Here is a 15,584-nt window from a genome sequence, read left to right on the forward strand (position 1 = left end):
ATACGTGGCTGAGGAACTGGTGCAGGGAGCAGGGTTTCAAGTTTCTGGATCATTGGGACCTCTTCTGGGGGAAGTATGACCTGTACAAAAAGGACGGGTTGCATCTGAACCCGAGGGGAACCAATATCCTGGCGGGGAGATTTGCTAAAATAACTGCGGAGACTTTAAACTAGTACGGTTGGGGGGAGGGACTCAAACACAGATAGCTAATAGGCAGTGTGTGAGGCAGGAGGCAGAAAAGGGAAACACTCAGACCCAATATGTAGGAGAGAAAGAAGGGAAAAGAAATAAACTGAGAATAAGAAATGATGGGTCCCTTAAATGTGTATATTTTAATGCTAGGAGCATTGTAAGAAAGGTGGATGAGCTTAGAGCCTGGATTGACATCTGGAAGTATGATGTTGTGGCGATCAGTGAAACATGGTTGCAGGAGGGTTGCGATTGGCAATTAAATATTCCAGGATTTCATTGTTTCAGATGTGATAGAATCGGAGGGGCAAGAGGTGGGGGTGTTGCATTGCTTGTCAGGGAGGATATCACAGCAGTGCTTTGGCAGGACAGACTAGAAGGCTCGATTAAGGAGGCTGTTTGGGTGGAACTCAGAAATGAGAAAGGTTTAGCAACACTTATAGGGGTGTATTATAGACCGCCAAATAGGGAACGAGAATTGGAAGAGCAAATATGTAAGGAGATAGCAGATATTAGTAGTAAGCACAGAGTGGTGATTGTGGGTGATTTCAATTTTCCGTATATAGACTGGGAATCACATTCTGTTAAAGGGCTGGATGGTTTGGAGTTTGTAAAATGTGTGCAGGATAGTTTTTTGCAGCAATACGTAGAGGTGCCTACCAGAGAAGGGGCAGTGTTGGACCTCCTGTTAGGAAATGAGATGGGTCAGGTGACGGAGGTATGTGTTGAGGAGCACTTTGGGTCTAGTGATCATAATGCCATTAATTTCAATATCATTATGGAGAAGGTCAAATCTGGACCAAGGGTTGAGATTTTGGATTGGAGAAAGGCTAATTTTGAGGAGATGAGAAAGGATTTAAAAGGAGTGAAATGGAAATTGTTGTTTTATGAAAAGGATATAATAGAGAAATGGAGGATATTTAAAGGTGAAATTTTGAGAGTACAGAGTCTTTATGTCCCTGTTCGGTGGAAAGGAAAGAATAATAATTTGAAAGAGCCGTGGTTTTCCAGGGAAATTGGACACTTGGTTCGGAAATAGAGGGAGATATACAATAAATATAAGCGGCAGGGAGTAAATGAGGTTCTTGAGGAATATAAGGAATGTAAAAGGAATCTTAAAAAGGAAATTAGAAAAGCGAAAAAAAGATATGAGGCTGCTTTGGCAAGTAATGTAAAAGTAAACCCCAAGGGGTTCTACAGATATGTCAATAGCAAAAGGATAGTGAGGGGTAAAATTGGTCCATTAGAGAGTCAGAGTGGACAGCTATGTGCTGAGCCGGAAGAAATGGGGGAGATATTAAACAATTTCTTTTCTTCGGTATTTACCGAGGAGAAGGATATTGAATTATGTGAGGTAAGCGAAACAAGTAGAGTAGTGATGGAAATTAGGAGGATTAAAGAAGAGGAGGTACGGACACTTTTGAAGAATATAAAAGTGGATAAGTCTCCAGGTCCTGATAGGATATTCCCTAGGACATTGAGGGAAATTAGTGCAGAAATAGCAGGGGCTATGACGGAAATATTTCAAACGTCATTAGAAACAGGGATGGTGCCGGAAGATTGGTGCATTGCGCATGTTGTGCCTTTGTTTAAAAAAGGTTCTAAGAGTAAACCTAGCAATTATAGACCTATTAGTTTGACGTCTGTGGTGGGAAAATTAATGGAAAAGATACTTAGGGACAATATATATAATTATTTGGATAATCAAGGCCTGATTAGAAACAGTCAACATGGATTTGTGCCTGGAAGGTCATGTTTGACTAATCTTCTTGAATTATTTGAAGAGGTTACCAGGGAAATTGATAAGGGCAAGGCTGTGGATGTTGTCTATATGGACTTCAGTAAGGCATTTGACAAGGTTCCACATGGAAGGTTGATTAAGAAGGTTAAATCGTTGGGTATTAATAGTGAGGTTGCAAGATGGATTCAACAATGGCTGAATGGGAGATACCAGAGGGTAACGGTTGACAATTGTATGTCAGGTTGGAGGCCAGTGTCTAGTGGAGTGCCCCAAGGATCTGTGTTGGGTCCACTGTTGTTTGTCATTTACATTAATGATCTGGATGATGGTGTGGCAAATTGGATTAGTAAATATGCAGATGATACTAAGATAGGTGGAGTAGTTGATAGTGAGGTAGATTTTCAAAGTCTACAGAGAGACTTGGGCCTTTTGGAAGGGTGGGCTGAAAGATGGCAGATGGAGTTTAATGCTGATAAGTGTGAGGTGCTGCATTTTGGTAGGACAAATCAAAATAGGACGTACAGGGTAAATGGTAGGGAATTGAGGAATGCAGTGGAACAGAGGGATCTGGGAATAACTGTGCATTGTTCCCTGAAGGTGGAATCTCATGTGGATAGGGTGGTGAAGAAGGCGTTTGGTATGCTTGCCTTTATAAATCAGAGCATCGAGTATAGAAGTTGGGATGTAATGTTGAAATTGTACAGGGCATTGGTGAGGCCGAATCTGGAGTATGGTGTGCAGTTCTGGTCGCCAAATTATAGGAAGGATGTCGACAAAATGGAGAGGGTACAGAGGAGATTTACTAGAATGTTGCCTGGGTTTCAGCACTTAGGCTACAGAGAGAGGTTGAACAGGTTGGGTCTTTATTCTTTGGAGCGTAGAAGGTTGAGGGGGGACTTGATAGAGGTTTTTAAAATTTTGAGAGGGACGGACAGAGTTGACGTGGGTAGGCTTTTCCCTTTGAGAGTGGGGAAGATTCCAACAAGGGGACATAGCTTCAGAATTGAGGGACAAAGGTTTAGGGGTAACATGAGGGGGAACTTCTTTACTCAGAGGGTTGTGGCTGTATGGAATGGGCTTCCGGTGGAAGTGGTGGAGGCTGGCTCGATTTTATTATTTAAGAGTAAATTGGATAGGTATATGGATAGGAGGGGATTGGAGGGTTATGGTCTGAGTGCAGGTAGATGAGACTAGGTCAGGGAGAATGGTCGGCGTGGACTGGTAGGGCCGGACAGGCCTGTTTCCATGCTGTAGTTGTTATATGTTATATGTTATATGTTATGAGGAAAAACTTTTTCAGTCAGAGAGTTGTGAATCTGTGGAATTCTTTGCCTCAGAAGGCAGTGGAGGCCAATTCTCTGAATGAATTCAAGAGAGAGCTGGATAGAGCTCTTAAGGATAGCGGAGTCAGGGGGTATGGGGAGAAGGCAGGAACAGGGTACTGATTGAGAATGATCAGCCATGATCACATTGAATGGCGGTGTTGGCCTGATGGGCCGAATGGCCTCCTCCTGCACCTATTGTCTATTGTGAGGGGAAAAATTTAATGGGAGATGGCGCCCAACATAGGCGACTATTTGTGTGCTAGCCACAGAAGCAGATCTACAAACTCTTATTACAATTGCTCCACACTCTTAAATCTCTATTCCTACAGCAACATTTTATCAAGTATCTATACACTGTAAATGGCACGATTGTAATCATGTATTGTCTTTCTGCTGACTGGTTAGCACGCAACGAAAGCTTTTCACTGTACCTTGGTACACGTGACAATGAACTAAACTGAAACCGAAGGGTCAACACTTTCAGTCAGAGGTGGCGGTGGATATATGGAACGAGCTGCTAGAGGAAGTAGTTGAGGCTGATACTATAAAATCTTAACGAATATTGAAAGGCCTGGGTAGAGTGGATGTGAAGAGGATGTTTCCACTAATGGGAGAGTCTAGGATCAGAAGGCACTGCCACAGAATAAAATGATGCATCTTTAGAAATGAGATGAGGAGAAATTGCCTTAGTTAGAGGGTGGTGAATCTGTGGAATTCATTGCCATGGACGGCTGTGGAGGCCAAGTCATTGGGTATTTTTAAGGCAGAGATTGACAGATTCTTGATGAGTACAGGTGTCAGAGATAATAGGGAGAAAGCAGGAGAATGGGGTCGAGAGGAAAAGATAGATCAGCCATGATTGAATGGCCGAGTAGATTTGATGGGCCGAATGGCCTAATTCTGCACCTATAACTTATTAACTTATGAAAATCATTTAAAAGACGCTTTTAGGACGGTCTTTTAGGAAGGAGATGAGGAGAAATTTATTTAGTCAGAGGATGGTGAATCTGTGGAATTCTTTGCCACAGAAGACTGCGGAGGCCAAGTCAGTGGATATTTTTAAGGCAGAGATATAGATTTTATGGGGAGGAGGCAGGAGAATGAGGTTAGGAGGGAGATATACAGTGCCCTCCATAATGTTTGGGACAAAGACGCATCATTTATTTATTTGCCTCTGTACTCCATAATTTGAGATTTGTAATAGAAAAAAATCACATGTGCACATTGTCAGATTTTATTAAAGGGTATTTTTATACATTTAGGTTTCACCATGTAGAAGGATGAGAGGAGATCTTATCGAAACGTATAAGATTATTAAGGGGTTGGACACGTTAGAGACAGGAAACATGTTCCCAATGTTGGGGGAGTCCAGAACAAGGTGCCACAGTTTAAGAATAAGGGGTAGGCCATTTAGAACTGAGATGAGGAAAAACTTTTTCAGTCAGAGAGTTGTGAATCTGTGTAATTCCCTGCCTCAGAAGGCAGTGGAGGCCAATTCTCTGAATGCATTCAAGAGAGAACTGGATAGAGCTCTTAAGGATAGCGGAGTCAGGGGGTATGGGGAGAAGGCAGGAACGGGGTACTGAATTAAGAATGATCAGCCATGATCACATTGAATGGCTCGAAAGGCCGAATGGCCTCCTCCTGCACCTATTGTCTATTGTCTATTGACCAGAGCTGTTCCCATGCCAAGCTGTGATGCAGCCTGACAGTATGCTTTCTACAGTGCATCTGTGGAAGTGTGTGTGAATCATTGGAGACATGCCTATAGCCTCAGTCTCCTGAGGATGTAGAGGCTGTTGCTTCAGTGTGCTTTGTCCACGACAGATTGTTGGTAATATTCACGGCAAGGAGCTTGAAGCTTTGAACAGTTTCCCCTTCAGCACCATTGATGCCGATTGGGACATGTACTCCACCACGCTTCCTATGGTCGACAAATAGCTCCTTCCTCTTGTTGGCATTGAGGGGGAGGGTATTGCCTTGATGCCATGTTACTAAGCTTTCTATCTCTGTCTACATTGGAGAAACCAAACAACAGATCACTTTGTGAAACACCTGCGTTCCGTCTGTAGGAGCGACCCAGCCAGTTTAATGCACCTTCCCATTTCCATTCTGACCTCTGTGTTTGAGGCCTCTTCACTGTTTACAACCAAGGATGTGGGCCAAATGCAGACAAATGGCACTAGCCCAGAAAGCCAGCTTGGTTGGCATGCAAAAGGTGGACCAACGAGCCTGCTTCCTTGCCGTGCAGCTCTATGACTCGAACAAAGTCCAACTCAAACTTAAGGAACATCTTATCTTTCATTTAGACAGCCTGCAGGAGTTGAAATTGAATTTTCCATCTTTACAAAACGTGGTCATTCTTTCCGTGGTAACAAGACTGGCCATTTTTGCCTCACCATCCTGGACAGGCATGTCTCATTACTTTCATTACAAGGGCGGCACGGTGGCGCATCGGCAGATTTGCTACAGTGCCAGAGACCCAGGTTCAATTCTGAGTACAGGCGCTTGTCTGTACGGAGTTTGTACGTTCTCCCTGTGACCTGTGTGGATTTTCTCCGGGATCTCCAGTTTCTTCCCACACACCAAAGACATAGAAGGTTTGAAAAGTAATTGGCTTGGTATAATTGTAAATTGTCCCTCGTGTGTGTAGGATAGCATTAGTGTGCGGGGACCGCTGGCTGGCGCAAACTCAGTGGGCCGAAGGGCCTGTTTCTGCGCTGTATCTCTAAACTCTGAGAGAATTCCACAAATTCACAACTCTCTGGGTGAAAAGGTTTTTTCTCACCTCAGTTTTAAATGGCATCCCCTTTATTCTAAGACTGTGGCCCCTGGTTCTGGACTCGCCCAACATTGGGAACATTTTTCTTGCATCTAGCTTGTTCAGTCCTTTTATAATTTTATATGTTTCTAAAAGATCCATCCTTCTGAACTCCAGTGAATACAAGCCCAGAGGTGATCGTATAGAGACATATAAAATTATAAAAGGACTGGACAAGCTAGATGCAGGAAAACTGTTCCCAATGTTGGGAGATTTCAGAACCAGGGGCCACAGTCTCAGAATAAAGGGGAGGCCATTTAAAACTGAGGTGAGATGAAACTTTTTCACCCAGAGGGTTGTGAATTTGTGGAATTCTCTGCCACAGAAGGCAGTGGAGGCCAATTCATTGGATGAATTTAAAGGAGTGAGATAGAGCTCTAGGGGTTAGTGGAATCAAGGGGTATGGAGAGAAGGCAGGCACAGGTTACTGAGTGTGGATGATCAGCCATGATCACAATGAATGGTGATGCTGGCTCAAAGGGCCAAATGGCCTCCTCCTGCACCCATTTTCTCTGTTTCTATCTATGTTTCTTGCCTCTGTGGAGTTCCCTTCTGGATTATTATGCCGTTGGACAAACAAGAACCAGAAAAAAAACTTGTTTGGCACCAAGTGTATGATTGACTTGGAAGCAAACTCTCTCATAATAGGCAGCAGATGTGCAATACCCAGAGCGGAGATAACCAACAAAAGGCAATTGTGTGGTCAGAAGAGCACTGCCTTTTGTATTGCACACAAAGAGCATTGCTTGTCAACTGCATTTGTGGTGACTGTTCAACATCTCTTTCGTTCACATGTCGGTCAGTATGATTTGGACAATTGATAATAGTTTAGTTTAGCGATACAGCACGGAAACAGGCCCTTCGGCCCACCAAGTCCACGCCGACCAGCGATCCCCGCACATTAACACTCTCCTACACACACTAGGGACAATTTATATAAGAAAATAACTGCAGATGCTGGTACAAATCGATTCATTCACAAAATGCTGGAGTAACTCAGCAGGTCAGGCAGCATCTCGGGAGAGAAGGAATGGGTGACGTTTCGGGTCGAGACCCTTCTTCAGACTGAAGAAGGGTCTCGACCCGAAACGTCACCCATTCCTTCTCTCCCGAGATGCTGCCTGACCTGCTGAGTTACTCCAGCATTTTGTGAATAAATCTAGGGACAATTTACATTTATACCAAGCCAGTTCACCCACAAACCCGGACATCTTTAGAGTGTGGGAGGAAACCGAAGATCCTGAAGGAAACCCAGGTGGTCACAGGGAGAACGTACAGACAGCACCCGTAGTCAGGATTGAACCCGGGTCTCTGGCGCTGTAAGGCAGCAACTCTACCACTGCGCCACCGTGCCGCCCCCAACCTATATACCTTGTAGTAACTATATAACATTTGATATGTTTTGACTGTTACTAAAAAAGTCTGTGATTTGTAGCCTGCCGCCTCCTCAAACTAATTAATAGCAGTATTACATATTTGCTCTCTGTTTAGAATAAGTAGCTGAGTTGAAAAGAATAGGTAACTTGAGCTACCTAAGTGGTGTAGTATGTACCAAATGAGATTTTATCTATGTTGACCGAGATGTGCATACTTTAAAAAATAATCTTCATGCCACATTATATTCATCATTTAATTTAATCCAAAATGCAAACAATCTGGGATCATATTACTTACAATGTGTATTTGAAATGTTAACTGGTTGTTTGGAAATACGTTCTAAAAAAATTGTTGGACACCATTGTCGATGATGTAGTTGCCTTGGATTCAAAAGGATCTTCTTCCTACTTTAACAAATATTGATGATAACAATATCCTACTTTAAGACTTGTCCCACCCCGGTCATTCCTCCTTCTCCCTGCTCCCACCCGGCAGAAGGTACAGAATCATGAAACTGCGCACCACCAGACTCAGGAACAGCATCTTCCCTTCTGTTATCAGTCTTCTGAACGACCCTTCCATAAGCTAGGGTACTGTCCAATTCATCTCTACCCCATTGTGGACATTGGACTTGCAGCAAGATTTGCAGCAAGTTAAGGTGCTGTAACTCCTTTTGCAAAAAGTTGGTTAACCAGGATTAAATGTGGCACGGTGGCACAGCGGTAGAGTTGCTGCCTTACAGCGCCAGACGACAGGTGCTGCCTGTACAGAGTTTCTACGGTTTCCCTGTGACCGTGTGGGTTTTCCCCAGGCGCTCCACTTTCCTCCCACACTCCAAAGACATACAGGTTTGTTGGTTAATTGGCTTTGGTAAAAATTATGTTGTAAAATGGGGTGACCGTTGGTTGGCGTGGTCTCGGTGGGCCGAAGGGCCTGTTTCCACATTGTATTGTACATCTAAAGTCTAACGGTTGTCAGGCAAAATTTGGCACCAAGATTTGTCTTGTTCTTGTTCACCCGCTGTATTTCCATACAATGTGTTCCCTGGGAATGGAGGGATATGGATTATGTGCGGCATTAAGTTTGGCATAGACATTGTGGGCCGAAGGGCCTGTACCTCTGCTGTACTGTGCGTTCTCTTCTAAGGTGTAGTTTTCTCCAAAGTAGAATGTTTAATTCTTGAAGAAAACAAATGATGCCACATGTAACTTTTTTTAAATATAAGTTGATCTAGTGGCAGAAGGCTCCTTTGCAAAACAATATGCTTTAGACTCTATCAACGGCATAAGGATGGGATTATTTGGCTGAAGTCTGAAGAAGGGTCTCGACCGGAAAAGCCACCTATTCCTTCTCCAGAGATGCTGCCTGACCCGCTGAGTTACTCCAGCTTTGCGTGTTTAACTTTGGAATTCTTTCCCGTACCCTTGATAGTTCTGTTCTCACAGCCTGTTTTAAGAGTGGTCGCCTGTAAACTAAATGATTTCAATTTCTCTTGCAGAGTATCCCGAAACCCATAGCATTAGAGCCATGTTTTGGCAATAAAGCAGCTATCCTATCGATATTTGTACGACTACCAAGAGGATTGGGAGGAATCCCACCGCCAGGACAGTCAGGTTAGTGACTATATTCCACTTAATTTGTCACAAACTTTATGTCCTGGGTATGTTTTAACCCATTTCTGCCACTTGCCAGACAGTGGGCAGCACGGTGGCACAGCGGTAGAGTTGCTGGCTAACAGCGCCAGGGACCCGGGTTAGCTCCTGACGACGGGCGCTGTCTGTACGGAGTTTGTATGTTCTCCCTGTGGCCGTGTGGGTTTTCTCCGAGTGCTCTGCTTTCCTCCCACACTCCAAAGATGTGCAGCTTTGTAGGTTAATTAGCTTCTGTAAATTGTCCATGGGGTGTAGTGTACAGAGATCGCTGGTCAGCACGGCCACGGTGGGCCAAAGGGCCTGTTTCCGCCTTGTTTCTCTAACGTAATCTAAATACTGAAATCAAAGACATAGGCTGTATAAGGTGTCACGGTTTATGGTGCAAGGAAACCATAAAGGCGTTGTGCTATCCAGCATGATCTTTGACTGGGGTGGAAGTTAAAAGATTTCTGATTATTTTATTAGCATAGAGATAGAAATAAACATACATGTTTTAAAGACCAAAAAAATATATTTCATCTGCTGTGATTTCCCCTCTGTATCCCAACACTGCCTCATCCATCTCTGATCCACAACTCCTTGATACCCTTGCATGATAAAAACCCTGCCAATCTCGCTGGCTTTTGATGCAAAGCATGACCTATTTAACAATTTCAAGTCAAGTCAAGTCAAGTCAAATTTATTTGTCACATACACATACTCGATGTGCAGTGAAATGAAAGTGGCAATGCCTGCGGGTTGTGCACAAAAATAATTACAGTTTCAGCATATAAATAAAGTTAATAAGTTACTAAACATAGCACAAAAAGTGTCGACAAGAATTTAGTCTCTGGGGTTATCAAAGTTGACAGTCCTGATGGCCTGTGGGAAGAAGCTCCGTCTCATCCTCTCCGTTTTCACAGCGTGACAGCGGAGGCGTTTGCCTGACCGTAGCATCTGGAACAGTCCGTTACTGGGGTGGCAGGGGTCCCTCATGATCTTGCTTGCTCTGGATCTGCACCTCCTGATGTATAGGTCCTGCAGGGGGACGAGTGTAGTTCCCATGGTGCGTTCTGCCGAACGCACTACTCTCTGCAGGGCCATCCTGTCCTGGGCAGAGCTGTTCCCAAACCAGACTGTAATGTTGCCGGACAGGATGCTCTCTACAGCCCCAGAGTAGAAGCAATGAAGGATCCTCAGCGACACTCTGAATTTCCTCAGTTGTCTAAGGTGGTAAAGGCGCTGCTTAGCCTTACCCACCAGTGCGGCAATGTGCGTTGCCCACGTCAGATCCTCTGCGATGCGGACTCCCAAATATTTGAAACTGCTCACCCTATCCACAATAGACCCATTTATCTCCAGTGGCGTGTACGTCCTTGGATGTTTAGCCCTTCTGAAGTCCACAATCAGCTCCTTTGTTTTAGTGACATTCAAGAGGAGGCTATTGTCCTGACACCAGAGTGCCAGATCAGCCACCTCCTCCCGGTAGGCCTTCTCATCGTTGTTGGAGATCCGGCCCACCACCACAGTGTCATCAGCAAACTTGATGATGGAGTTTGAGCTGAACCTGGCCCTACAGTCATGTGTGTACAGGGAGTACAGTAGGGGGCTAAGGACGCAGCCCTGGGGGGATCCTATGTTCAGGGTGAGGGAGCTAGATGTGTGTTCCTCCATCCTGACCACTTGGGGCCTGGCAGTGAGAAAGTCCAGGAGTCCTTCACTGTTTTCCGGGCGGACAGAACGAAAGAATCTGGGAAATCCAAGGGCGGAGGAGTCTGCTTCTTGACCAATAATAACTGGTGTAATCCTGGGAATATTAAGACGCTTTCTCGTTCCTGCTCGCCGGACCTGGAACATCTAACTATCCTATGCCGACCATTCTACCTACCCCGGGAGTTCAGCTCGGTGATCATCACAGCCGTCTATATCCCACCGCATGCGGACACCGACGTGGCACTGTCCACCCTACACGATGTGTTGTGTCAACACCAAAACAAGAACCCTGATGCGGCTGTGCTGGTGGCTGGAGACTTCAATAGGGGAAATCTCAAAAAGGTCATGCCCAACTTCTACCAACACATCACGTGTGTCACCAGGGGGGAAAGAACTTTGGACCACTGCTACACGCCGTTCAGGAAAGGCTACAAGGCCGTTTCTCTCCCTCCTTTTGGGAAATCTGACCACGCTGCCATTTTCCTGCTGCCGGAGTACAAACAACGGATAGTACGGGAAGCGACAGTGACGAGGGACGTAAAGCGGTGGGCTGACCATTCAGAGGCCATGCTGCAAGATGCACTGAGCGAAGTCGACTGGAACATGTTCCAAGCAAGTTCCAGAGACGTAAATGAGTTTGCGGAAGCGGTTACGGACTTCATTGCCACAATAGCCGATACCATCATCCCCACGGTAAGGGTCAGTATCTTCCCTAACCAAAAACCCTGGGTGGACAGGTCTATTCGCGTGGCCTTGAATGCTCGCACCGCTGCTTACAACTCCGGCCTGGCATCCGGCAACATGGACGACTACAAGGGAGAGTCCTACCGACTGCGAAGGGCAGTGAAGGATGCAAAAAAGAGGTACCGGGACAAGATGGAGTCACAGATGGAGCAGCAGGACACCAGGCGCCTTTGGCAGGGGCTACGGACTATAACTAGCTACAGGTCCAGCACCCCCTCAACCGGAAGTGCCGGCTCCTCCTTAGCTGATGACCTGAACTCTTTTTACGCACGGTTTGAGACGGGTAACACCACCAGCTCGCCGTCTAAAAACAGCACCGAAGGGGCGCTGGCTAGCGAGGCTGGAGGGGGATCCACCGCCGGGGATGTGCACACATTCTCGGTGTCCGAGCATGAGGTGAGGTGGGCTCTGACGCGTGTGAACACGAGGAAAGCTGGAGGCCCAGATGGTATATCTGGGCGAGTACTAAAGTCTTGTGCTACTCAGCTTGCTCCAGTGCTCACCACAATATTCAACCTCTCCTTGGCAAAGTCCGTGGTCCCTGCATGCTTCAAAAGATCCATCATTGTACCGGTGCCAAAGAATGCCTCTCCAGCGTGTTTAAATGACTACCGACCGGTAGCCCTCACCTCGGTTGTCATGAAATGCTTGGAGAGGCTAGTCAAGAAGCACATCTGCGCCCTCCTTCCTCGCAACATGGACCCACTACAGTTCGCATACCGTCCGAACAGGTCCACGGATGATGCGGTCTCCCAGGTTCTACACACCGCTCTCTCTCATCTGGACAGCCAGGGGGGCTATGTGAGGATGCTGTTCATTGACTTTAGTTCAGCATTCAACACAATAGTCCCCAGCAGACTGGTTGAGAAGCTGCTGGAACTGGGGCTTAGCACCCCTCTGTGTCTCTGATCTGTTAATGTCTGCTAATTCATCGTCATGTTATTTTGCAACAGGGTCCTTTTAAACTCTGAATTTCAATATTTTACATTTCAACTCTTCACTGCCCTTTTTTGTTCTGGTATGTTTGCCTAGCTAACTGATGGTGTATGTTTGCTGACTGTCAGTTCAGAGATACAGCATGGAATCAGATCCTCCGCTGCACTGGGTCCACGCCGACCAACTACACTAGTTCCATCCTACACACTAGGTAGAATTTACATAGGCCAATTAACCAACAGTTTAACTCTGCATGTATTTGGAATGTGGAAGGAAACCTTACAATCGTGACCATTGAAATAAAGCACCATTGAAACCGGAGCACCCAGAGAAACCCATGGGTCACAGGGAGATCGTACAAACTCCGTACAGACAGCGCCCGTAATCTGGATGGAACCAGGGTCTCTGGTGTTGTAAGGCAGCAACTCTACTGCTGCGCCACCGCGCCACCCTATTCAACTTTTTATTTGCATGAACACATTTTCATAAAATAATAAAGCAGAGCTTAATCTTCATACTGAAGGCATATTCATCGAGAAACCTTCACCACAGAGCTTTTCACATTTTCAGAAATTGTATATTATCTCATTCTATTAAGGGATGGTTAAAGCCGTTTGAAGATAATATCTTCTTTTTGTAAATTTCCCCGGTGTGGGACGAATAAAGGAATATATTATTATTATTATTATGCTCTAAATTTGTTTTTGATCTCCACAGTGTTTCACAGTCTGTTTCAAAGAAAAATCAATATTTGTTTTGTTCTACTTCACTCACCCTGTCTGATTTCTGGCCAAGGGTTGTCCTCGGATGTACTGATGCCAGCACTGAATCCTTAGTTACACGCCTGTTTTCACCATCCCAGACTCGAATAAGTTCTCGAGTATTTCTACAGGGTGGCACGGAGGCGCGGCAGTAGCGTTGCTGCCTCGCAGCGCCAGAGACCCGTGTAATCGTGTATCGTCTTTCCACTGTCTGGATAGCACGCAACAAAAGTTTTTCACTGTACCTCGGTACACGTGACAATAAACTCAATAGTCAATAGTCGTTTATTTGTCACATACACATAAATGTGTAGTGAAATGAAACATTACCCGCAGTTCAACAATAAGACCAATAAGAATAATCAATAAAAATGCAATAACACATACAATCATAAACTAACACCAAACAAAAGAAACATCCATCCCAGTGAGTCTCCTCCAGTCCCTCCTCACTGTGATGGAAGGCCAGCATGTCTTTTCTCTTCCCCTGCCGTCTTCTCCCGCGGTCAGGCTGTTGAAGTTGCCACGTCGGGGCGGTCGGGGCTCTAACTAAACTAAACACTGGTGGAGTCTCATCTGGAGTATATCTACACCTCTGGGCTTTCCAGGAACAGGATCCTGAGTGTTAGCATCCTCCTTTAATGGGAATGATAACTTTAGGAGGACCGCCTCACTAGTGTCTCCATCTCTAAGTCACGTCAACTCTTGTTCACTGTTATTTGCAATGAGAGAGAAGGTGTCCAAGTTACAAGATCAGCAGGTGCATTTTGACCATTGACAAGGTCATAATTTTCATTTTCTCCTAGTAAATTCATGTAATGGCATTTAGTTGAGCTTAGAGATACAGCGTGGAAGCAGGCCCTTTGGCCCACCGAGTCCGTACCGACCAGCGATCCCCACACATTAACGCTATCCTGCACACACTAGGGACAATTTCCAATTTTACCAAGCCAATTAACCTACAAACCTGTACGTCTTTGGTGTGTGGGAGGAAACCATAGACCTCGGGACGAAAACCCATGCAGGTCATGGGGAGAACGTACAAACTCCGTACAGACAGCACCCGTAGTCAGGATTGAACCTGGGTCTCTGGCACCGTGAGGCACTAGCTCAACCGTTACGCCACCATGTCCTTCTTCGCAGAGAAAGTTCACATATGGCATTTCGTCTCTGTGCCCCACATCTCTTGTTCAAATGGGTCTACTCGTAATTCTGTTCATACAGTCGACTGAAAATCTGCTCATCTGAGCTCCGAATAGTGACAGATCTGGATAAAGTGAATGTGGAGAGGATGTTTCCAACAGTGAGAGAGTCTAGGACTAGAGGCCACAGCCTCAGAATAAAAGAACGTAACTTTAGAAAGAAGATCAGGAGGGATTTCTTTAGTCAGAATCTGTGGAATTCATTGCCGCAGACGGCTGTGGAGACCAAGTCAATGGATATTTTTAAGGCAAAGGTTGGCAGATTCTTGATTTGTATGGGTGTCAGGGGTTTTGGGGAGAAGGCAGGAGAATGGCGTTGAGAGGGAAAGATTGATTAGCCATGATTGAATGGCAGAGTAGTCTTGATAAGCCGAATGGCTTAATTCTGTTCCTAGAACTTATGAACTTATAACCCTGATTGCCATGCTCATCATAGGATCATAAGCGATAGTGGAATTAGGCCATTCGGCCCATCAAATCTACTCTGCCATTCAATCATGAATGATCTATCTCTCCCTCCTAACCCCATTCTCCTGACTTCTCCCCGTAACCTCTGACACCCGTACTAATCAAGAATCTAACTATCTCTGCCTTAAATATATCCACTGACTTGGCCTCCAAAGCCTGCTCTGGCAAATAATTCCCCAGATTCACCACCCTCTGACTCTCCCACTAGTGGAAACATCCTCTCCACATCCACTCTATCCAAGCCTCCATCCCAGCATATCCTCCTTGATTTATTCACAAAATGCTGGAGTAACTCAGCAGGTCAGGCAGCATCTCGGGAGAGAAGGAATGGGAAAGAAGGAATCCTCCTTGAATTCTCCTGCTGTGCTTGAGTAAAGGTGGAACCTATTTTTCTCTCTTTGCCCTCTAACCTATCCTCAAATATTTTATCCATCTGAGGGAATCCCCTTCTTACGCCTTTTCTTTAATTATCTAACCGAGGGCAGGAAATCTGAAAATATGGATGAGGGAAATAGACCTGCAATCACTCTTCCACCTCACAGAGTCACACAGCACGGAAACAGGCCCCTCGGCCCAACTTGCCCACGCCGACCAACAGGCCCCATCCACACTGTCCCACCTAGAGTCACACAGCGCGGAAACAGGCCCCTCGGCCCAACTTGCCCACGCCGACCAA

At 45.5% G+C, this 15,584-nt stretch overlaps 1 protein-coding gene across 1 annotated transcript in view; it reads left to right on the forward strand.

Annotated features, from left to right (window-relative positions):
* The window catches only part of atrn (attractin), a 339,856-nt gene that overhangs the window by 315,390 nt on the left and 8,882 nt on the right, over window positions 1-15,584 (forward strand). Inside the window, exon 28 of the mRNA XM_078406639.1 lies at window positions 8,952-9,066. Coding sequence (XP_078262765.1) covers window positions 8,952-9,066 — 115 coding nt within the window. The remainder of the gene's footprint in view (window positions 1-8,951; window positions 9,067-15,584) is intronic.

This window comes from Rhinoraja longicauda, chromosome 1 (genome assembly GCF_053455715.1).
Source record: "Rhinoraja longicauda isolate Sanriku21f chromosome 1, sRhiLon1.1, whole genome shotgun sequence".
NCBI classification, from domain to species: Eukaryota; Metazoa; Chordata; class Chondrichthyes; order Rajiformes; family Arhynchobatidae; genus Rhinoraja; species Rhinoraja longicauda.